The sequence below is a fragment of the Lolium perenne genome, chromosome 3 (assembly GCF_019359855.2).
Source record: "Lolium perenne isolate Kyuss_39 chromosome 3, Kyuss_2.0, whole genome shotgun sequence".
In the NCBI taxonomy this organism is placed as follows: Eukaryota; Viridiplantae; Streptophyta; class Magnoliopsida; order Poales; family Poaceae; genus Lolium; species Lolium perenne.
The window spans coordinates 47,499,558-47,523,302 of record NC_067246.2 but is presented as its reverse complement, the minus strand read 5'-3'; the positions used below and the strand labels follow the sequence as shown (position 1 = coordinate 47,523,302).

At 46.3% G+C, this 23,745-nt stretch overlaps 3 protein-coding genes and 2 long non-coding RNA genes across 5 annotated transcripts; 3 read left to right on the top strand and 2 right to left on the bottom strand.

The window, feature by feature from the left end:
• Positions 1–321: 321 nt before the first annotated feature.
• LOC139838412 (uncharacterized) lies at positions 322–5,244 on the bottom strand. Its single transcript, XR_011754869.1, has 4 exons — positions 5,030–5,244; positions 2,798–4,383; positions 842–2,713; positions 322–758 (listed from the first exon to the last, which is right to left on the bottom strand). It is a non-coding gene; the product is annotated as an uncharacterized lncRNA (long non-coding RNA).
• On the top strand, positions 1,162–4,339 carry LOC127341357 (receptor kinase-like protein Xa21). The gene is made up of 2 exons (XM_051367166.2): positions 1,162–3,892; positions 3,975–4,339. Exons 1-2 carry the CDS (start codon positions 1,162–1,164, stop codon positions 4,337–4,339), a joined length of 3,096 nt encoding a protein of 1,031 aa, XP_051223126.2.
• A 507-nt stretch (positions 5,245–5,751) lies between the features above and the next one.
• LOC127341361 (uncharacterized) lies at positions 5,752–9,834 on the bottom strand. Its single transcript, XR_011754868.1, has 3 exons — positions 9,697–9,834; positions 9,429–9,537; positions 5,752–6,329 (listed from the first exon to the last, which is right to left on the bottom strand). It is a non-coding gene; the product is annotated as an uncharacterized lncRNA (long non-coding RNA).
• On the top strand, positions 6,321–9,714 carry LOC127341358 (uncharacterized). The gene is made up of 2 exons (XM_051367168.2): positions 6,321–9,268; positions 9,353–9,714. The coding sequence occupies exons 1-2, from the start codon at positions 6,523–6,525 to the stop codon at positions 9,712–9,714; spliced, it is 3,108 nt and encodes a 1,035-aa protein (XP_051223128.1). The 5' UTR covers positions 6,321–6,522.
• Positions 9,835–15,226: 5,392 nt separating the features above from the next.
• LOC127341359 (pathogenesis-related protein PR-4) lies at positions 15,227–16,023 on the top strand. The gene is made up of 2 exons (XM_051367169.2): positions 15,227–15,573; positions 15,659–16,023. Exons 1-2 carry the CDS (start codon positions 15,313–15,315, stop codon positions 15,860–15,862), a joined length of 465 nt encoding a protein of 154 aa, XP_051223129.1. The 5' UTR covers positions 15,227–15,312; the 3' UTR covers positions 15,863–16,023.
• Positions 16,024–23,745: the final 7,722 nt, after the last annotated feature.

Here is a 23,745-nt window from a genome sequence, read left to right as displayed (position 1 = left end):
ATATCTGTACCAGTAGCTGCTGCTAAAGCTCGAGGGGGGCGATCGGGGGGGGGGAGGGGGGCGATCGGGGGGGGGGGGGGGGGGTCTGGCTCCGCCCCTGATTATGGAGACTGGCACCAAGAGGATGGAATGGTTTACAATGAAACATATGTCCCGATTAAGATGACAAGCTTGTAACTGGCTACTTCAGTTTTGAGTTTGTTGCAGAGTAGCAGGGTCGCACATAGGCTCATGTGCAAAGACAATTTCCGCGCATGTATCCCTTTAATACTTTCATTCTTATAGTCATGGTGATGCAATAAACAAAATCTATGCAGAGTGTTAAGTCAGCAATGTATCTTCTATTTTCCATTCGAGTAATGCTACACGGGCTGTATCCTTAGGGAAAAGTCTTACGGACTGAGTTGTCAAGCACCAGTGCATCGGTATAGTAGGATTCAGTCTATTATTTCCAAAATAGAGGAACTGGCAGTTACATGTTCAAAGATTCTGGCATTGCGTTTCGGCAAACTCTTCTGGATAGCAGTACCATGGTAAACATTCAGCACTCACACGTACAGAACTACAGATAGCATCAGCAGAACTCTCGTTCCTTTCGTGAGCAGCTGCAGAGATTGCACCCTCGGAAATGATTGCACATTCAGATAGCATCATCAGCACAATTCTCCTTACTTTGTTATGGAGAATCAAAACTGAAGATGAATCTGCATTCCACTGTGCTTGAAACTGATCGGCCAAACTCTGATACAGACCTGCTCCTATAAAGGCAAAAAAAAAAAAAAAAAAAAAAGCAGAATCAATAGCATCGTCTGCCATGTGTTGGATTATCTTGCATTCTTACCGATATTTTCGAAACTAGGCTGTTTTTCTGATAACCGTTTTTGTAGCAGAAATCCCTGGCGGGTGGTCGCCACCTCTGAGAATGCAGGTTGGAGATATGATCATATCAAGAGTGGACAGATCCACAGAGTGTCTAAATCATTTCTTGAAGAGAAAGTGGACCGAAATAAATGATACTGATGAAGACACTGAATAATTGTACAACGCTTCCAATAGGCACAAGGCATGCAAGCACGGATGGCCAAGTATAAACGAAGCACGCAGTTGCTGCTCTGGCAACCAAAACCAAAAAGGGTATGCATGCCAATTGGGATGATGGTCATGAGCATGCTATGGTCACTTATCTCTGTCCTGATGATCGCCATGGTGAGGGCTAGCGATGAGGCCTCGTTGCTTGCTTTCAGAGCACAACTCAGCGGTGGCGGCTCTCCTGCGCTGGCCTCGTGGAATGACAGCGCCCACTTCTGCCGCTGGGAGGGCGTGACGTGCAGCCACCGGAGGCCAGCACGGGTGGTTGAGCTGAGATTGAACAGCACCGGGCTCACCGGAGAGCTCTCCCCAGCCATCGGGAACCTCACGTTCCTGCGGACGCTGGACCTGAGCTTCAACTGGCTGAACAGGGAGATCCCTGCGAGCCTCGGGCGCCTCCACCGCCTGCAGAGGCTCTACTTGAATGACAACGCGTTCTCCGGCGCGTTCCCTGCAAACCTGACCTCCTGCGCCAACATAACCATAATGGGACTGCATCACAACAAGCTTCGCGGGCATATCCCGGCTGAGCTTGGCGAAAAGCTCGGGTCCCTGGAAGTAATCATCCTGAGAAACAACAGCTTCACTGGGCCTATCCCAGCATCACTGGCCAATCTGTCCTATCTACAACACCTTGATCTCGCCTATAACCATTTCGTGGGCTCAATCCCACCAGGGCTCGGCAGCATCCAAAGCATGTGGTGGTTTAGTGTCTTCAGCAACGATCTCTCTGGTATGATTCCACCTACTCTTTACAACTGGTCGTCACTGGAATTATTTGAGGTGGGGGTAAATATGTTGTACGGAAGCATTCCGGATGATATCGGCAACAAGTTCCCCAAGATAAAAGTTCTCAATTTGGGTGCTAATCAGTTCACTGGAGCCATCCCGTCCTCAATATCCAATCTATCTCATCTCACAGAACTTCGCCTCAGGGAAAATAGATTTAGTGGGTATGTGCCTGCCACTTTGGGGAGCATGGGAGCTCTCCAACATCTGGACCTGTCCCAAAACAAGCTTGAAGCGAATGACATCAAAGGTTGGGAATTCATCACTTCTTTGGAGAACTGCAGCCAACTAGAGCACTTGTCACTTGGAGGCAACTCTTTTGGAGGACAACTACCTGGTTCAATTGTGAACCTCTCAACGACTCTCCAGAAGTTATACATAATGGACAGCAGGGTCTCTGGGGGTATTCCTGCGGGTATAGGCAAGTTGATTGGACTCAACTTGCTTGCCATAGCAAATACCTACATATCCGGAGTGATACCAGAGAGTATTGGCCAGCTAGAAAACTTGAAGGAGCTAGGCTTGTATAACAATAGCTTGTCTGGCCACATACCATCATCACTAGGGAACCTTTCACAGTTAAACAGACTTTTAGCATACTATGGCAACCTGGAAGGACCCATTCCGGCAAGCCTGGGGGAGTTGAAAAACCTATATGTACTTGATTTGTCAACAAATTACAGACTTAACGGTTCAATACCTAGAGAGATTTTGAAATTGCCAGACCTTTCTTACTACTTGGACTTGTCATACAACTCCCTTTCTGGATCCCTTCCATATGAAGTTGGTAGTTTGGCAAATCTTAACCAGCTGATTCTATCAGGAAACCAGTTATCTGGCAAGATACCAGAGAGCATTCAGAACTGTGTAGTGCTGGAATGGTTATTATTAGACAACAATTCGTTTGAAGAAAGCATACCTCAATCACTGAAGAATCTAAAGGGGCTCAGTAAACTTAACCTGACCATGAATAAGTTCTCTGGCAATATTCCTGATGCCCTTGGTAGCATTGGAAACCTGCAGGAACTGTACCTAGCACACAACGACTTGTCTGGATCGATCCCGACAGTTCTACAAAATTTGACATCATTGTCCAAACTGGATGTATCCTTCAATAATTTGCAAGGCGAGGTGCCAGATGGAGGTGTTTTCAAAAACATCAATTACACAGCAGTTGCTGGGAATATCAATCTGTGTGGTGGTACACCTAAACTTCACTTGGCTCTATGCTCCACAGGCCCCTTAAGAAAGGACAAAAAAAGGATTCGGGAGTCTCTTGTGTTTTCTCTAGCGGCAATTGGAACAATCTTCTTGTCACTTTCAGTTATTCTTCTTGTTTGCATATTTCACAAGAAGCTCAAACAAGGCCAAAAGACAATAGTGCAATATTCAATCGGTGAGGAACATTACGAGAGAATCCCCTATCATGCATTACTCAGAGGAACTAAAGGATTTTCAGATGATAATTTGCTTGGGAGAGGAAGTTATGGTGTGGTTTATAAATGTGTCTTTGGCAATGAGGAAAGAACCATGGCTGTCAAGGTGTTTAACCTTGGTCAATCCAAGTGTTCCAAGAGTTTTGAGGCTGAATGTGAGGCCATGAAAAGGATACGACACCGTTGTCTCATAAAGATCATTACTTCTTGTTCAAGCGTCAACCACCAAGGTCAAGAGTTCAAGGCATTAGTTTTTGAGTTCATGCCCAATGGCAGTTTGGATGGTTGGCTTCACCCAAAATCTCAAGTGCCAAGTGCAAACAACACGCTCAGCCTTGTCCAGAGGCTTGAGATCGCTGTCAATATTGTGGACGCAGTAGAATATCTCCACAACTACTGTCAACCATTGGTAATCCATTGTGATCTTAAGCCAAGCAACATTCTTCTTGCTGACGACATGAGCGCCCGAGTTGGAGACTTTGGCATATCAAGGATTATTCAAGAAAATACAAGTGAGACGATACAAAACTCATATAGCTCAACTGGAATTAGAGGTTCCATAGGATATGTTGCTCCAGGTAACTGAAATTCTTCTAGTTTCATATTTTTAGTCTTCAGACAAATATAGCATGCTAACCAAAAGATGTTGAATAATTGTAGAGTATGGAGAAGGCTCTGTGGTCTCACCTCCTGGTGATATTTACAGCCTTGGCATATTGCTGCTTGAGATGTTTACCGGAAGGAGCCCAACAGATGACACATTCAGCGATTCATTAGGTCTGCACAAGTTTGCTGAGGATGCTCTTCCAGATAGAACCTTGGAGATAGCTGACCCAACAATCTGGCTGCACGGAGAACCACGTGATAATGTTACTAGTAGAATCCAGGAGTGCTTGGTTTCCATATTCAGGCTTGGCATATCCTGCTCAAAGCAACAGCCCCGAGACCGTACATTGACAAGAGATGCAGCTGCAGAGATGAATGCAATCAGAGATGCATACATTGCGTTTGTTGCTAGCTCATAGTGGAATGCGGAGCAGAAAGAGAAGCCTCGGCACAAGACATGATCCTGCAATAAATAAAATTTATATGTATCATTTCAGATGGTAATTTTCCATTTCAAAAAAAAATTCAGATGGTAATTTTTCTCACTTTTCAGAATCATGTTTGGCTATAGCAAGTTCTACAGATTTGGGGAACTAAATGGTACACACAAAAAATTCTCAATACACTACACACGCTGGTTCCGTTTATTGAGGTTTTTTGTTCGCTCTTTGGAGCGCTCTGCTTGTAATAGATAGTACTTTGCAATAATGAAAGGTTGCGTGCACCAATCGTCGCGGAGGCTGGACGTCTACCCTTAAAAAAAAGTAAATCAGTATACAAAAATTCAGACTGCATACGAAGCATTCTCAATGTGCAGACTAACATTAGATGGCGGCATGCAACAAGAACAGAAATTTCCTGATTACGTTCACATTTCCAGTAGCAACAAATTTCCTGATTACATGTTGCAATTAGGAAGCAGAACAACATAGATGCACACAGAACAAACAGATTGTCAGAAAAACTCCCACACACACTAGAAATGCATCAGTTCTATTCAGAATTCCAGATACTTCAGGCAATAATTTCCGAAATCAGCAGGGCATCATTCTAAATTCCCAGAATTACTGATAACACTACAAGTTAACCAGAGCCACATCAGCAATTACCACCAACGAACTACGACTGCAGGTTGCAACCAAAGAGGATGCGAACTTGGTGCCATAGGAGACGGCGTGCCTGGCGAGCTCGCCGGGGAGACCAAGGTGGGCGCAGGTCTGCATCCCACGGGAGAGGAGGAAGAGGCGAGGCCGCCAGGTGCGGAGTAGGGAGGCGATGGGAAGGAAAACTAGGGAAGAGAAGGGATTACGTATTCCAGCCTGAGACTTGGGACAACAGAATACGCTTTGGTACTAGTTTAGGCGTAAATTTAAAATACGCCATGAGCTTGACAGATGATGTGCACGGAATTGGAATTTTACTAGCATATTTCTTACTCCAAAAAAAGGGATTTTCTTCTGAGTATTTGTTTTTTTGCTTCTGAACCCAACTATGATCCAAAAAAAGGGACTATCTTCTACATCATCCTAGCCTCCTAGGGTAACACAGGCGGTGTCGGGTGACACTACTCTTGGGCCCACTAGAGCCGAGAAAGGACTTCCCGAGTAACTAAACACGCCCTAGGTGCTATTTTCTTTTCACTATCATCCATGGGCACTGCTCTTCTTGTTTATTTAGTCTTGTCCGTTGGTTGTGTGCATCCTTGATGATTTTGATCCGTTGTCATCATGTTGTTGCAAGGTAGGAATTTTTTTTATCAGCTTAATGCATTTATAAAATTACCCATTTCTAAAGAAAACCAAGTGTCATGGCAATTCAAACACACCTTCGCTTATGAACAGTAACTTGCCTACCACACAGATCACCAGAAAAAGGAAATTTGAAAACGTAAGCATAGTTGGTAGGACTTGAGCCGACATGACCACATCAACCTGGCACTGGTCAACAAAAGAACCTAAACTATAGAGATATCATATCACCAAGGCTAGAACACCAAGTGTGGATCCAACATCCAAGCATGGCTGGTTACTGTCACTGGCCACGTTATATCTTTCTCAATACCGGTACAATCTAAAGCCATCACGGCTCCCAGATACATACTGATATATAGCATCAAAAAGAGAAAAAGAATCATCCTCGGAATAAGCCACACATATATTGTAAAATACACTTTCAAACAAAGCAAAGCATCTGACCCGTATTTTACTTTAGTATTTATTTAGGAGCATTCTGAAGAACAAGATAGTCCGGGGATCCAGCTTTCTGTACACATTGGACTTTGAACTAAGCAGTCAAAATCGAAGACTTTGACCCCGAGTACCTTCAGCGTAGGATTGACCACATATTCTTAATTGCACTGTCATCGTTGTCATTGCTGGTTGGCAGATGGTTGTTAACTCCGGAAAAAATCTGCAGGTTGGACATTTGATCAAGTCAAAACAGGACAGATGTCTAAGTTTCATTTAATTAAAGTGAACAAGCTATGCAGACATTGTTGAAGTTTTACCGCAACCCTGCCGGCAAACAAATACAAGACAAGCACGCATGAACAGATTATATGTGAAACAAGGAATTTCTACTTAGGACCAAACCTAGAACCAGCATGAGCATGCCAATGTGGGTCGTGAGCTTGATATGGTCCCTTCTGGCCCTCCTGACAATCCCTGTGGTGAGTGCTGGCGATGAGGTGGATTTGCTTGCTTTCAAAGCACATCTCGGTGATGGCGGCTCGCTATCCTCCTGGAACAGCAGCGCCGACTTCTGCAGCTGGGAAGGCGTGACATGCAGCCAGGGGAGGCCTGCACGGGTTGTGGCTCTGAGCTTGAATGGCACTGGGCTCACCGGAGCACTCTCCACAGCCCTCGGGAATCTCACGTTCCTGGAGACACTCGACCTGAGTTTCAACTGGTTCCACGGGGAGATTCCAGAGAGTCTAGGTCGCCTCCGCCACCTGCAGAGGCTCTTTTTGCATGACAACTCCTTCTCCGGCGTGATCCCAGTGAATCTGAGTTCCTGCATCAGTATGGCTGAAATGGGACTGCACAACAACAAGCTTCATGGACGCATCCCAGCTGAGCTCGGCGAAAACCTCATGTCCCTGGCTGGGATCTCACTGGGTAACAACAGCTTCACAGGGCCCATCCCGGCATCACTGGGCAACCTCTCCCATCTGCAATACCTTGATCTTTCCAATAACCAGCTCATGGGTGCGATCCCACCGGGGCTCGGCAGCATCCAGAGAATGAGGCAGCTCGAGCTCTACAAGAACAAACTGTCTGGTACACTTCCATCTTCTCTGTACAACTTGTCTTCGCTGGAAAGCCTTCAGTTAAGGGAAAATATGTTGTGTGGAACCATTCCCGCTGATATCGACAACAAGTTCCCAAGGTTGCAAATTCTTAACTTGTATAGCAATGACTTCAGGGGAACCATTCCTTCCTCACTAACCAATCTATCTTACCTCATGGAACTTAATCTCAGGACCAATAGATTTACTGGATATGTGCCTCCCAATTTGGGGAGGCTGGGAACTCTCCAATATCTAGACTTGGCTAAAAATAGGCTTGAAGCAGATGATGACAAGGGGTGGGAATTCATCGATTCTTTGTCAAACTGCAGTCAGCTGTCGCACTTGTCACTCGGTGGCTACTCTTTTGGAGGACAGTTGCCTGCTTCGATTACGAACCTCTCATCTACCCTCGAGAAATTATACATAGCTGATAGTAAAATCTCTGGGAGTCTTCCTGCAGATATCGGCAATCTGGTTGGTCTTAACAGGCTTGTGATAGTGAATAATTCCATGAAAGGAGTGATTCCAGAGAGCATTGGAAAGCTAAGAAACTTGATTGACCTCGGCCTGTATAGTAGTGGCTTGACAGGCCTAATACCACAATCTGTAGGTAATCTCACAAAGTTAAATAGGTTGCTTGCATTCTACAACAACCTGGAAGGACCAATACCAGCAAGTCTCCAGAACCTGAAAAATCTATTCCTTCTGGATTTGTCAACAAACTACCGCCTGAATGGTTCGATACCTGTGGAAATTTTTCAGCTGCCTTCACTCGCATGGTACTTGGATTTATCATACAATTCTCTTTCAGGACCCCTCCCATCAGAAGCTGGTACAATGACTAACCTCAATGAATTGATTCTGTCAGGAAATCAGTTATCCGGACAAATACCTAGTAGTATAGGAAATTGCATAGTTCTACAAAAACTTTTACTGGATAAGAACTCTTTTGAAGGAAGTATACCCCAATCTCTGGGAAACATAAAAGGGCTCAATATATTGAATCTGGAAGTGAATAAATTGTCAGGTAGGATCCCTGACGCCATCGGTAACATTCGAGACCTACAACAGTTGTACCTAGCTAACAACAGCTTTTCAGGATCACTCCCAGCAGTTTTGCAGAATTTGTCATCATTGTCCAAATTTGATGTATCTTTCAATAATTTGCAAGGCGAGGTGCCAGATGGAGGTGTTTTCAGAAATATCGCTACCAAAGCGATTGCTGGGAATACCTACTTGTGTGGTGGTGCACCTCAACTTCACTTGGCTCCATGCTCCACAAGCGCCACAAGCAAGAACAAAAGAAAGAAGGCGAAGTCTCTTGTAATTTCTCTAGCAACAACTGGAGCAATCTTGTTATCACTTTCAGTTATTCTTCTTGTTTGCATACTTTGTAAAAAGCTGAAACAAAGCCAGCAGACTGTAGTGCAATACTCAGTTGCTGAGGACCATTATGAGAGAATCCCCTATCATGCATTACTGAGAGGAACTAACGGGTTTTCGGAATCTAACTTGCTTGGGAGAGGAAGTTATGGTGCAGTTTATAAGTGCATTCTGGACACTGAGGAAAGAGCCTTGGCTGTCAAGGTGTTTAACATTGGTCAATCTAGGTATTCCAAGAGTTTTGAGGTTGAATGTGAGGCCATGAGAAGGATACGGCATCGTTCTCTCATGAAGATCATCACTTGTTGTTCAAGCTTCAACAACCATGGTGAAGAGTTCAAGGCACTGGTTTTCGAGTTCATGCCCAATGGAAACTTGGATGGATGGCTTCATCCCAAATCTGAAGAACCCGTAACAAACAATACGCTCAGCATTGCCCAGCGGCTTGATATTGCTGTCGATATTGTGGACGCGGTAGAATATCTGCACAACTACTGTCAACCATTGGTAATTCATTGCGATCTTAAGCCAAGCAACATTCTTCTTGCTGAAAACATGAGCGCTCGGGTTGGAGACTTTGGCATATCAAGGCTCCTTGAAGAAAATGCAAGCAAGGGGGTGCAAAATTCATATAGCTCAACTGGACTTAGAGGTTCCATAGGCTATGTTGCTCCAGGTATTTGTTTTTCTAATTTGTCTTCTAGTTTTCCCACAAATATTGCATGCTAAGTTGGTATGCAAAAAAAAAATTTAATTGCAGAGTATGGAGAAGGCTCAGCAATCTCAGCACAAGGTGATATTTATAGTTTTGGCATAATGCTCCTTGAGATGTTTACCGGAAGAAGCCCAACAGATGACATGTTCAGGGATTCACTTGATCTGCATAAATTCGCGGAGGATGCTCTTCCAGATAGAACCTTGGAGATAGCTGACCCAACAATTTGGCTGCATAAAGAAAAAAATGATAACATCACAAGCAGTAGAATCCAGGAGTGCTTGGTTTCTGTCTTAAGGCTTGGCATATCATGCTCAAAGACACAGCCTCGAGAGCGGGCATTGATAAGAGATGTTGCGGTAGAGATGCATGCAATCAGAGATGCATACCTCTGTTTTGCTGGTTAGTTGGGGAAGCTGCAGTAGAATGGGAAACCTCGGCTCAAGCCATCTAGAATAGCAACAAACGAGCAAAATGGGATGGTATGTTCCTGCAATGGTAGAAGCTATGTATGTCGAATTGTCAATTCAGCTAGAATTTATTGGTAAACCTATTTTCTTCGCAACAGTATACCAACTAAATGTAAACTATAAAATGTCCCAGAGTAGGACAATCACATGTTTTTCATGGCATATAAAAGGCTCCTTACAAATTCCAAAAGAAAAAACAGAAATCCAATGATACATAGATTTTTCATTCTCAAACCAGTAGATATGATGGCAAGATGAAATTGTTCCTCCAAGTAAAATTTCAGACTGCGTGCACAAAATGTTATTCATGACTAAAAGAAGTTTAACTGTACTGCGCGGCGATAGCAGGTAGCAGCAGGAATTGCCCATGACACATTTCACATCTGCAGCAGAGTATCTAACCAGCAGAGCAGCTAGCAAGTGCGACCTGCTCGACAGATAAAAGAAGCAGCAAAGCAGCTAGCTCGCAAGCGCGACGCCTCCCAGCGCGCGCCCAGGCCGACCTCCGGTGAACTCGGCCAGGCTGCACGGGAGGCCGCTGGTGGAGGAGGGGAACCGGGATGCGGGCGCGAGACGCCTCGGGAGACCGCGGAAGACGGCGGCACGGGCGGATCCTACGGCGGCGACCCTCGATCCGGCCGGAATCCCGGTCTCTGCGGGGAGGCGACGTCGGGCTCTACGGCGGGGATGCGGGAGGCGAGTCAGGCGACGCGGCTGCGGAGGCTCGGCCGGGCGGCACGGTGAGAGAAACTTGGAAGTGACCGTTGGGCGTTGGCCCTCCCGCGGTCGATTTTGGTAGTTTTCAGAAGTGGCCTGTGGCCTGTGGGCTGTGGGCTTGTTGCTATATTCGACAATCAACCATGTAGACATAAGAAGCCTGGTAAAAGAAACGGAGACCACTTTTACCAATGCTCTTGGAGCATAAGACTCCAGCTCCTCTGCCCGAAAAGTGCATTTAACACATGAGCACTAGTGCTCTTAATTTTAAAAAATCATATTTTTCGGATTCCTAAAAATTTGAATTAAATACCCACATACATATAAACATTTAGAAGGTACGGTAAGAATTTTGGAGAAAAATATGTTTTATTTCGAGCTATATAAAAAAGATAATTTTTTGACAAATATTTAAACATATACGTAGCCAAAATTTGTTTTCCTATAGCTCAAAATACAATGCAATTTCTACCGAAACTTTGCACGAATATTCAGGATTTGTGTATGTATTCATGGAATAAATATGACGATTTTTGAAACACACATATACAATTTCTAAATATTTTTGAAAAGTGGAAGCATTGGCGCTCATGTGCACCAAATCTGCTTTCTTTTGCCTCTATCTAAGAAAGAAGGATCTCGACCTCATGCACGATCTCCATCTATTCCATGTATGTGTAGGTGTAGCCTCTGATTGACCGGAGGTTATTAATAACCTGCATCAGCCATACATGGAAGCTTATGGCATGATAGTCGATGAGATTAAGGATACAAAAACCCTTTTTCCTTGAAGGTAGAAGCTCTAACGGTGAGGCTCATCGCCTTGCTCGTAGTGTTGTTTAGTCAAGCTAGCAGTCGTCAGCTCTGGCTCTTTGAGCCGCCGGAAGGTTTATGTATCCCTATAAGTTTTTCTAGTAACGATGAATAAAGGGTGGCCGAATTATAAAAAAAATACTAAAAAAGAAGGACCCCCACCCCAAGTGGCTCTTTACATTTCTGGCTGAATACCAATTTAGAAGAAAATATATTGTTGTTACTCCCTCCTGTCCATATTAGTTACAACTAATATAGATGTATCTAATCATATTTTAATTCTAGATACATCTATACTAATGTCAAATAATATGAGCCAGACGGAGTAGTAGAAGGTAAGCCGATCGCAGTAAAAGGTAAACCTACTCGTTCTCAGTTCTCGAAGGCTGTAATGAAGTTTAAAACCGTACACATTTTTGGTATACAAACAACCTAACAAACGTGAAGAAGAGAAGTAAATGGGTAGAGTAGTAAAAATAAAGTGGGTATAAAAAAGAGAAAAAAATTCTTTGCTAAAATAAGGCGTATTATAAATTGGAAAGAAACGTGTAACCATACTGAGGGCGAGGGAAAATCTCCTAGGGATACAGAGACTTGACACCAAATAAGGCCCCGGATCAGTAAAGGGTTCCATCGGACCACACTGCGCGATGGCTACTCACTATAAATCCCCCGCACACAATCCACATTTCGAGCTCAGTGATCCCCAATACGCACTGCACATCCACTCTAATCTAATCTTTTTTTCTAGAATATCACTCTAATCCAATCTTTTTTTTAGAAAACGCAGATGTTTACATACACGCGTATACGCTCACCTCTACGAAAGCACACATGCACATCCTACCCCTACGAGCACCTCCAGAATACTGAGCCGGCGGATTGAATCTTGAAATTGACGAAGTCACGACAGACACCTCGCTGTCGACGGGAACATCGTCTCCCACTGAATGAATATTCCGCTTTTATGAGACACACAGATGTTAAACTTGGTATTTAAACTCTGATGGGCTGAGGGTACAACTACACCTGGATAAAACTCAGGCCGGGCCAGGTTTCGGGCCAAACCCAAAAAGCCCGAAGCTAAAATGTCAAGCCCGAACCCAGCCCGGCCCGATCATTGGGCCTACAAATCGAGCCCGAACCTGACCCGAACTGGCAAAAGCCCGGCCCGGCCCGACAAGCCTGGCCCGAACCATGCCTAAATCGCAAAAACTGCAAGGCCGAGCCCGGCCTGGCCCAACGTTCGGGCTCAAAAATCAAGCCCGAGCTCGTCCCGAAGTGCAAACCCGACCAAAATTTTCGTCCGGGCCGGGCTGCCCATGCCCAGATGTAGGTACAACCATCCTCCTAACTACGCAAACACACATTGGTTCTCTACTCTAATCTCCCATCAATTGTTGTTCTATCGGACCACACTCCACGACGGCTACCATTTTTTTGAAAGAAACATGTACTGGCCATATGGAGGAACAATCTCATAATGCTGATGACTTGCACCAAATCAATTGCAGTGCCACCCGCCGTCGGTACCCGATGCCCAACGCACGGCTACATTTGAATTAGCAATTAATATAATGTATTCCTCGGAATAAAATAAAAATGTTTGGCTTTAAGGGGAAGAAACCCAAAGCGCTGTTATTTTAACAGAAGTGATTGTGTGCACAACACCAAGTTGCGAGTATGGAGACTCGAACCTGGGCGGGCGGGGATGCATCAGCCCATCCCAACCACCGGGCTATGCCTCGGTTCACTAATACTACTCGGTTCACAAGAAGATGTCTTAACTTTTGTCTAAATTTGTATATCTAGGTACTAAAACATGTTTAGATCCATACATATCTTGACAAAGTTAAGATATTCTTTCGTGAATAGAGTAAGTATAATTATTTAATATTTAGATGCATTTAAATTTAGATAAAGTTAGGACATTTCAACGTGATAGATGTAATTAATTTCATGTATCTCATATATATCTTGTTGAACAATGATTGTTTCAATGGATCTGCTTGTGTATTCTCAAAGGGAAGATAAAGAAAATTCCTTTTACTTTAATTAGCTGATGGTGGTGTGGCCCCGGAGATGAACGACAAAGGGGCACCGAATCGAAAATCACCTCGGTGGCGGGGCGGGTGAGACGGGACAGGGCCGGGAGACGACGGTGGGGTGGTGACGGAGCGATTGAAGGTGATTTGGTCGTTAGTGGTGGTCGGGGGCGGAAAGTTTCAATGCGGCAGCTGGGCGTTCGCGTGTGATGGTCGTGTGACCGTCGTGACATAAAAATCAGCCTTTTGACACCAAGTTTCAGAGTTGCTCTAAGTTGGCAAAACGAAATTAGTTAGCCTTCGACCGCCACCAGCCAACAAGCATCACCTTGCGCACAAGGTGATTGAAAATATTTGTCAAAGGTAAATTTCTATCTTTTTCTAGGTTCTTTTTTCCTGAAATTTGTTATTGCGATGTAGCAGTGTTTGAAACAAATAATATTGTCTTGTAGATGACTTTATTTGGTGATTTCTTGTCCGACAAGGAATTTGAGATGGACGAAGATTAGCACATTGATATAATTTTAGCACTGCACAAGAACAAGCGCCTGAACCACGGTTGTTCCATTATCGGCCGTCAGAGGCTGTGGTGGGTAAGAATTGCTTGGGACACTTTGGATGCCGGTTTAGAATGGGAACCGAGTTATTTCAGCACATTGCCGAGTGTGGAGTTGCATGATCGTTTTCTTCAAAAAGAGGAGGAATTGTGCCAGAGATCTTGGCGTAGCACCATCTAAAAGGTGAACGCAACATTGTGCATGATGGCATATGGTATTCCCACAGATCTTGTTAATGTTCACTTGGCAATGGGTGAGTGTCAGGCAATCAAGTGTGGCAAGTGCAAAGGAGGGAAGACCGAATCCTCGGTTTTCTTAACTCGTACCATGACATTCGAGATTCTGATGTGCACGACTATCTTCAAAAGGATCTCGTTGATGAGTGGTGGTCATGGTTTGGCCAACAAAACCACTAGTTCCATGCTGTATATGACGAACTCAATGTTGTATGTGATAAACTTTGAGTGTATATGTGTTGATTTGTGTGCCACTTGATGAACTATTTGTGCAATAATTGGTGAACCATTTGTGCGTGATGTAACAGTTTAGTATTATTTTATATTATTTGTGTGCTATTTGAGATTAGTTTGACATTATTTGATTCGTATATGTTTGAAATTGTGAAGAAGAGAGACAAGTCTGAGTGTCCTATTTTACATCATCATCTGAAATCATGCTACTGGCCTATTTTATATCATCTGGAGCGGGTGCCATGAAACCCTAAAACTGGTACCCTAAAAACATTTTCCAAGTGTCCTAATTCACATCATCTCGTATGTTGGAGATGCTCTTACTTAATTTGAGTTAGCCAACAACTTAAACCTGAAGAAGAATCAGCATGCAGGTCGATATCCCGTGCTTAAATTGTGTTGTGACAAGAAGAGAGGGACATTTCTCCAGGAATTAATTAGCACATATCCAGGAACCAGGAATCTACCACGTCAAAATAATTAAGGTACTAATTAATCAACGTAGAAAAGAGGACGTACTTTTGTTTCCAGAAAACTTGGTTAAAATGAGCCAGCCAAACAGTGTGGAAGATGATTAGCTGATATATATACGTCCTTGCTGGCACATGGAATTGTAGATTAGATGTGGAAAACCTGCACGGAGAAAGAAAAGTCCACCGTATGTGTTGGTGCCACGTCCAACTAGCTCGCTGTGTCCATCTAGTATATACATATACGTCCCTGTTGCCACATGTAATTGTTGTGGAAAAACCTGCATGGAGAAAGAAAAGTCCACCATACTAGTATGTGTTGGTATCACGTCCAACTAGCTCCCAACTCTCTATATAATACTCCCTGCCGGAATAGACTATTTCCATCAACACCACCGGTTCACAGCCTCTCGGTCCGTTTTGCACATACAGATCGATCCTCTCTCCTACGGCGACGACGGCGATGGCCGGACGTGTGGCACTGGCGATGGTCCTGCTGTGCGCGGTGGCAGCCATGGCCGCGGCGCAGTCGGCGTCCAACGTGCGCGCCACATACAACTACTACAACCCGAGGAGCATCAACTGGGACCTCTACACCGCCAGCGCCTACTGCTCCACCTGGGACGGCGGCAGGTCGCTCGCCTGGCGCTCCAAGTACGGCTGGACCGCCTTCTGCGGGCCGGCGGGGCCCCGCGGCCAGGAATCGTGCGGCAAGTGCCTCCTGGTAAGGGCGATTGCAGTCTTGCTCTGTTTTTCTAGCTACTAGTATGTAGTATTGGCTAACGGATTTGCCGTCTGAATCTGCATAGGTGACCAACACGGCGACCGGCGCACAGATTACTGCGAGGATCGTCGACCAGTGCAGCAACGGCGGGCTGGACCTGGACTACGACACGGTGTTCAGCAGGATTGACACCAATGGGATGGGAGTGCAGCAGGGCCACCTTATCGTCAGCTACCAGTTCGTCAACTGCGGCGACAACGAGCTGCTGCTCCAGCGCGAAGAGAAATAAGAAGCTACTACTACATATATGTAATGTTGTATTGCAGCTACCAGCTGCATCGTACTAATAAAGTGGAATAAACTGGATTGTGGTGTGATGGATCCAAGGTTTTATTATTCAAGAGGAATTGTGAGAAGATAGTTTATTTGCAAAAACAGCTTGAGAATCAACGAATTACTTGCATTTGTGGATGGAGGACGGTTCCTAGTTACACGATCCAGCTCTAATAGCGAAAAATGAATAGAGCATCGGCACTCGGCATAGATCAACGATCTCGGTCTTCCTCCTCTACCTCCAAGTGGAGAATTTACTATGTCGTGTGCAGCAAGAGGAGTGAAATGGAGACTAGCACCAAGAGAGAGAGGATGGAATGGTTTACAAGGGAATGCATGTCCCGATTAAGAAGACAAGCTTGTAACTGGCTACTTAGAGCATCTCTAGCAACGTCCCCCAAAGTGTTCTTAAAAGATTTTCTGGGACGCATCAGATATATTTTCGTCACTAGTCGTGTGTCCCAAAGCCTCCTTCCGCGCGACGCGGACCAGTGCGGTGTCCAGCGCCCCGAGTCCGTCCCCGTTTCACCGGGGACGCTTCGGGCGCGCCAAACAGAGCGAGAAGCGAGGCGGGGAGTGGTGGACCCGACGCGTCATTGACACATTGAAATTTAACCAGCATCCCGCCACATCATGCCTCTCCTGCCACATCCCGCTCTCCAGACGCACATTTCTACGCTACCAAGAGATTTCACACCCTCCAGCCGCACATTTCTACCCTACCAAGAGATTTCACCCCCTCCCGCCAATTCATTTCTCCCTCCCGCCGCTGCTACTCTCTCCTAGCCATGGCGCCATCGACAAGCCCCAAAAAAGTGTCCAAGAAAGCGGCCACCAAGCCATCGGGCAAGGAGTGACGAAGGGGCCGAAGGCGCCCTTCGCAAAGTCATGGAAGGCGCCGGTGGTGAGGAAGAAGCTGGAAGGCTGGACCGACGAAAGGTGGCAGCAAGACTACATGCGGCGCAACTTGTCGATGGCGGAGCAGAGGGGGTGGCGGGTGGTGAAGCAGGAGAAGAATACGGTGGCAGCGCGTGCGCAGCAGAAGGCCATGATGGCCGCGTGTCTCGTTGCTTCCTCCGCAAGCCCATGGAGTACACCGGCCATCTCGTACATTTCGGGAGTGGCGTTCCTGTCGACACCCGGTTTCTATGGCGAGGCCCACTGGTGGAAAAACAGGCTTCGGGTGAGCCCCATAAGTCGCGATGCTGCAGGATCCGCGACAAATGGTACCTTTAGTCGCGGTTCGGGAGGAGAACCGCGACCAAAGGCCTGGGCCCAGGGCGCTCGGTGGCCAGCCGGTGCACGTGGGGGGTCTTTAGTCGCGGTTGGCCAGGCCAACCGCGACTAAAGGTGCCCGAAGGCCTTTAGTCGCGGTTGGCCAGGCCAACCGGGACTAAAGCCCCTCCCCTATATATACCCATCCAGCAGCCAACACTTAGCCATTTGGTGCCATTCTCTTCACAAGCTCACAAGTGGGTGTTAGGTTTGCTTTTGGTTCCTCTTATGCACATAAGGTGTTTGATGAAATGCCCCAAGAGCATGAAACAAACATGATATGAAGTGTTGGAGCCACACTTGAGCTTTCTCATTTATTTTTTCCTCCTCGATCGCGGTTAGCAACTTGAACCTTTGATGTGTCGTTGATAAAATGTGCATGTGTGTGTAGTTCATTGTTTAATTTATATTGTTTGTAGCTAGTTAGTTTAACAAATGCATGATGGTTAATTATATATTTTATATTATAATAATGCAGATGAATCGACAATGGATGTACGGTAACCGACTCTCCGGCGAGTTCAGTGCGGGTTTGAAAGATTTCCTCGTAGTGGCTAATGCGAACAAGCAGGAGGGTTTTGTTATCTGTCCATGTGTTAAATGTAAGAATCAGAAGGGTTACTCTTCCTCAAGAGATGTTCACATGCACCTGCTTCCACGGTTTCATGCCAAGCTATAATTGTTGGACCAAGCATGGAGAAAGAGGGGTTATAATGGAAGAAGATGAAGAAGGGGATGATTTCATCGATGAAAGCTATCTTGCTCATTTCGGTGATACTTTCATGGAGGATGCTGAAGGTGAAGGGGAAGGTGAAGGGGAAGGTGAAGAAGAGGCACGTGATGATCCCGTTGATGATCTTGGTCGGACCATTGCTGATGCACGGAGACGCTGCGAAACTGAAAAAGAGAGGGAGAATTTGGATCGCATGTTAGAGGATCACAGAAGGCGCTGTACCCGGATGCGATGATGGTCTGAAAAAGCTGGGCTGCACACTGGATTTGCTGAGATGGAAGGCACAGGCAGGTGTAGCTGACTCGGCATTTGAAAACTTGCTGAAAATGTTGAAGAATATGTTTCCAAAGAATAACGAGTTGCCCGCCACTACGTACGAAGCAAAGAAGGTTGTCCGCCCTCTAGGTTTAGAGGTTCGAAGATACATGCATGCATCAACGATCGCATCCTCTACCGCGGTGAATACGAGAATTTGAATGAATGCCCGGTATGCACCGCATTGCGTTATAAGATCGTAGGCGATGACCCTGGTGACGATGTTGAGGGCCGAAACCCAGGAAGAGGGTTCCCGCCAAGGTCATGTGGTATGCTCCTATAATACCACGGTTGAAACGTCTGTTCAGGAACAAAGAGCATGCCAAGTTGTTGCGATGGCACAAAGAGGACCGTCAGTCGGACGGGAGTTGAGACACCCCGCAGATGGAACGCAATGGAGAAAGATCGACAGAGAGTTCAAAGATTTTGCAGCTGACGCAAGGAACATAAGATTTGGTCTAAGTACGGATGGCATGAATCCTTTTGGCGAGCAGAGCTCCAGCCATAGTACCTGGCCCGTGACTCTATGCATCTACAACCTTCCTCCTTGGTTGTGCATGAAGCGGAAGTTCATTATGATGCCGGTGCTCATCCAAGGTCCGAAGCAACCCGGCAACGACATCGATGTGTACCTAAGGCCATTAGTTGATGAACTTTTACAGCTGTGGGGCAGACCTGGTGTCCGTGTGTGGGATGAGCACAAAGAAGAGGAATTTGACCTACGAGCGTTGCTTTTCGTAACCATCAACGATTGGCCTGCTCTTAGTAACCTTTCGGGACTGTCAAATAAGGGATACAATGCATGCACGCACCGCTTACATGAGACTGAAAGTGTACATTTGCCAAATTGTAAGAAGAACGTGTACCTTGGGCATCGTCGATTTCTTCCGAAAGGTCATCCAGTAAGAAAGAAAGGCAAGCATTACAACGGCAAGGCAGATCACCGGCCGAAGCCTGCGGAACACACTGGTGCTGAGGTATTTGATATGGTCAAGGGTTTGAAAGAAATCTTTGGAAAGGGTCCGGCGGACAATCAGTTCGAAGGGAGCCGACGGGCACGTAGCCATGTGGAAGAAGAAATCTATATTCTGGGAGCTAGAATATTGGAAAGTCCTAGAAGTCCGCTCTCGCAATCGACGTGATGCACGTTACGAAGAATATTTGCGTGAACATCCTAAGCTTCTTGGGCGTGTATGGGAAGTCAAATGATACAAAGGAAGCACGGCAGACCAGCAAAGTTTGAAAGACCACGATGACCGGCATCCGAACGGTTTCAAGGTCGTGCCAGCTACGCTCTGACCAAAGAAGAGAAGGTCATCTTTTTTGAATGCCTGAGCAGTATGAAGGTCCCGTCAGGATTCTCGTCCAATATAAAGGGAATAATAAACATGGCGGAGAAAAAGTTCCAAAACCTGAAGTCTCACGACTGCCACGTGATTATGACGCAATTGCTTCCGATTGCTTTGAGGGGGCTCCTGCCGGAAAATGTTCGAGTAGCCATTGTGAAGCTATGTGCATTCCTCAATGCAATCTCTCATAAGGTAATAAATCCTGAAGTTCTACCACGGTTACGTAACGATGTGATCCAATGTCTTGTCAGTTTCGAGTTGGTGTTCCCGCCATCCTTCTTCAATATTATGACGCACCTCCTGGTTCACCTAGTCGATGAGATTTCCATTCTCGGTCCTGTATTTCTACACAATATGTTCCCCTTCGAGAGGTTCATGGGAGTATTAAAGAAATATGTTCGTAACCGTGCTAGGCCGTAAGGAAGCATCGCCAAGGGCTATGGAAATGAGGAGGTAATTGAGTTTTGTGTTGACTTTGTTCACTGACCTTAAGCCGATTGGTCTTCCTCAATCGCGGCACGAGGGGAGACTAAGTGGAAAAGGCACGATCGGAAGGAAATCAATGATATGTATGGACGGCCATTCTCGATCAAGCACACCACACGGTTCGACCAATTCCAGCTTGGTGGCTCCGTACTTTGAGAAACACAAGAATATTTTACGCTCGGACAACCCTGGGAAGCCTGAATCCTGGATTAGGAAGGCCCACATGGAGACTTTCGGCAGTTGGTTGAGAAAACATTTAATGAGTGACAATAAGGTTGTAGATCAGCTGTACATGTTGGCCAAGACACCATCTTCGACTATAACGACTTTCCAAGGGTACGAGATAAATGGGAATACATTTTACACGATCGCCCAAGATAAAAAGAGCACCAACCAAAACAGTGGTGTCCGCTTTGATGCAGCAACCGAGAATGGGCAAAAGGTCACATATTATGGTTACATAGAGGAGATATGGGAACTTGACTATGGACCCTCCTTTAGGGTCCCTTTGTTCCGGTGCAAATGGTTCAAGCTAACAGGAGGTGGGGTAAAGGTGGACCAGCAATACGGAATGACAATGGTGGATTTCAACAATCTTGGTTATCTTGACGAACCATTCGTCCTAGCGAAAGATGTCGCTCAGGTTTTCTATGTGAAGGACATGAGTAGCAAACCGAGGAAACGGAAAGATAAGAAAACGATCGGTACATCGTTCGATGATCCAAAGCGCCACATTGTTCTTTCAGTGGAAAAGAAACATCGTGGGAGTGGAGGACAAGACAGACATGTCGAAGATTATAATATGTTTGCTGAAATTCCGCCCTTCAAAGTGAACACCGACCCAAGCATTAAGTTAAATGATGAGGATGCTCGATGGATACGGCACTATCGTTAGCAAGCTGGGACACCAGGGAAGAAATGATGTGTAATAATTTATTGTACCAAACTTTGTTGAATGAATCATGTGAATTATATTACCCGTGATGTGTTTGGTGTCCATTTTCGAATGATTCAATTGACTCGAGATAGCACTGATGATACATGAAATTTGGAGTGACTAAGTCATACTCCTGCATACATGAAATTTGGAGTGACTAAGTCATACTCCTGCATATAGGAAATTTGGAGTGACTAAGTCATACTCCTACATACATGAAATTTGGAGTGATTTAGTCATACTCCTGCCTAGGCGTATAATATGCATACTCGTAGTCTTCATAGCCGCCGCCATTGTACCGGTAGTCGTCGCCTTCTAAGTTGCCGGCGTCGTCGTCGGCTCTTTGTCGTCGGCCGTCGGGCGGCGCTCGTGGCTCGGAATCGAGGGTAGCGCAGCGGGGATATCGCCGGCCGTGATGTAGTCCATGACGCTCTGCAGAGTCCGGCCGTACCACCATAGCCGACGGCCGGCCTCGTGGAAGTTTCCGGGAGGCGGACCGTCCTCCTCATACTGCGAGCGCCCTCTCACGCCGATTGATGAAGAAGGCGTCACAAGTATGCTGGTTATCGTGATGACAGCGGGGATTCAAACTATGCTCCGGAGTGCGGTCGAGGTAGTAGTGGGTAGTGAAGGCCGCCAGGCTCGCTGTACCCTGAGGGACGGGAGGGACAGGCACGCCGCCGGCGCTTAGGCTCCGGCCGGCGAGGACGCGGTAGCCGGAGGGCAATGGTAGTTCGAGGCGCAAAGCTCCTCCACCTGCTGGTAGGTTAGAGTGGGTGCGGTGGAAGCCATGAGAGAGTGATGAGAGATTGTAGAGATGTGATGCTGGCCAAGCCGGGCTACCTATATGTAGTGACAAATGGCGGGAAAAATGGGAGCGGGAAGACAGAGGCGGGAAGAAAGAGGCGGGAAAAAATTGGCGGGAAGAAATTGGCGGGAAAAAATTGGCGGGAAGAAAGAGGCCGGAAGAAATTGGCGGGAAACAATTGGCGGGAAGAAAGAGGCGGGAAGACAGGGAAGAAATGGCGGGAAGACGAGGAGGGAAGAGGGGGTCGGCGGAAAGAGGCGGGAAGAGGGGGCCAACGAACTTTTGAATTGAATTAGTTTTATTTTTATGAATTTTTGATAATTTGTATTTTTAAATTTTTGAATTGAATTAGTTTTATTTTTCTGAATTTTTTGATATATTATTTGTATTTTTAAGATTTTGAATTGAATTAGTTTTATTTTTATGAATTTTTTGATATATTATTTGTATTTTTAAGATTTTGAATTGAATTAGTTTTATTTTTCTAATTTTTTTGATATATTATTTGTATTTTATGATTTTGAAATGAATTAGTTTTATTTTTTCAGAATTTTTTGATATATTATTTGTATTTTTAACATTTTGAATTGAATTAGTTTTATTTTTCTGAATTTTTTGATATATTATTTGTATTGTTAGCATTTTGAATTGAATTAGTTTTATTTTTCTAAATTTTTTGATATATTATTTGTATTTTTAAAATTTTGAATTGAATTAGTTTTATTTTTATTGATATATTTCTGAAAAAGAAAAGAAATTTGAAAAGGTGGCTTTAGTCGCGGTTGGCCTCACCAACCGCGACTAAAGGGCATTTTTCCGCGGGAAACTAAAACGCGGCGAAAATACCCTTTAGTCGCGGTTGGGGTCCCTAACCGCGACTAAAGGTGCCCTTTAGTCGCGGTTGGGGACCCCAACCGCGACTAAAGGTCCCTCCTTTAAATACCTGCGCGAGGCGGTTCACTTCGTCTTCATCCGCGCGCACAGAGCTCCTCTTCGTCGCCGTCACGCTGCCGCCGCGCGCTCGACGACGCCGCCAACGAGACGTCTCGCCGCGCCGCCCGTGACCGCCGCCGCCGCCGCACCCTCCTCTTCGTCGCCGTGAGTCTCGCCGCGCCGCCGCTCGTTGCATCCCGGCCGCCGTCCGCCGTGGACCGCCGCCGCTCGTACGCCACAGAAGCGTGCGCCCGCGCGCCCGCACCGCCGTGACCGCCGCGCGCACCGCACCGCCCGTGTGCCACCGTGGCCAGCGCCGCCGGCCGCTCACGCACCGGCCGTGACCGCCGCGCGCCCGCATGCGCGCCGCCAGCGCGCCGTGACGAGAGGGGAGAAAGAGAAAGGAGAAGGGCGCGCCAGGGGCGCCTGGCCGTCCCATTTTTTTTTGTTTTTTTTTTGTTTTTTAAAATTTGTAACTAAGTACATAAGAAAAAAAACTAAAATTTAATTTAAAAAGACTAAAATTTGACTTAAAAAAAACTAAAAATCGACGCCGGCCGGCCCGCCGCCTAGCCCTTGACCGCCTCGGCTCGTACGTTGCCGTCATCCGCCGCCGCGCGCCTCTCCCCCCTTCTCACTTCGATCCCGCGCAAGATTTTAATGCATTATTCCGCCTAGTTCGTACGTCGCCGTCGTCCGCCGCCGCGCGCCTCTCCCCCCTTCTCACTTCGATCCCGCGCAAGATTTTAAAGCATTCCGCCTCGGTTAAATGCGTCGCCGTCGTCCGCCGCCGCGCGCGTCTCCCCCCTTCTCACTTCGATCCCGCGCAAGATTTTAATGCATTCCGCCCTTTCGCCACCGTCCCCCTTTCGCCACCGCCCTTTCGCCACCGACCCCGCGCGTGTACGGAGGGGGCGGCGAGGGCCTCGCCGCCCCCTCCGTATACGCGCGGGGTATTTTTGTCACCGCCACCGCCCTTTCGCCACCGCCACCGTCTAATACG

Coding starts and splice junctions, on each gene's coding strand:
- LOC127341359 (XM_051367169.2), top strand. CDS start 15,313: ATGGCCGGACGTGTGGCACTGGCGATGGTCCTGCTGTGCGCGGTGGCA. Junction 15,574..15,658: donor CGTGCGGCAAGTGCCTCCTG/GTAAGGGCGATT, acceptor GAATCTGCATAG/GTGACCAACACGGCGACCGG.
- LOC127341357 (XM_051367166.2), top strand. CDS start 1,162: ATGAGCATGCTATGGTCACTTATCTCTGTCCTGATGATCGCCATGGTG. Junction 3,893..3,974: donor CATAGGATATGTTGCTCCAG/GTAACTGAAATT, acceptor GAATAATTGTAG/AGTATGGAGAAGGCTCTGTG.
- LOC127341358 (XM_051367168.2), top strand. CDS start 6,523: ATGAGCATGCCAATGTGGGTCGTGAGCTTGATATGGTCCCTTCTGGCC. Junction 9,269..9,352: donor CATAGGCTATGTTGCTCCAG/GTATTTGTTTTT, acceptor ATTTAATTGCAG/AGTATGGAGAAGGCTCAGCA.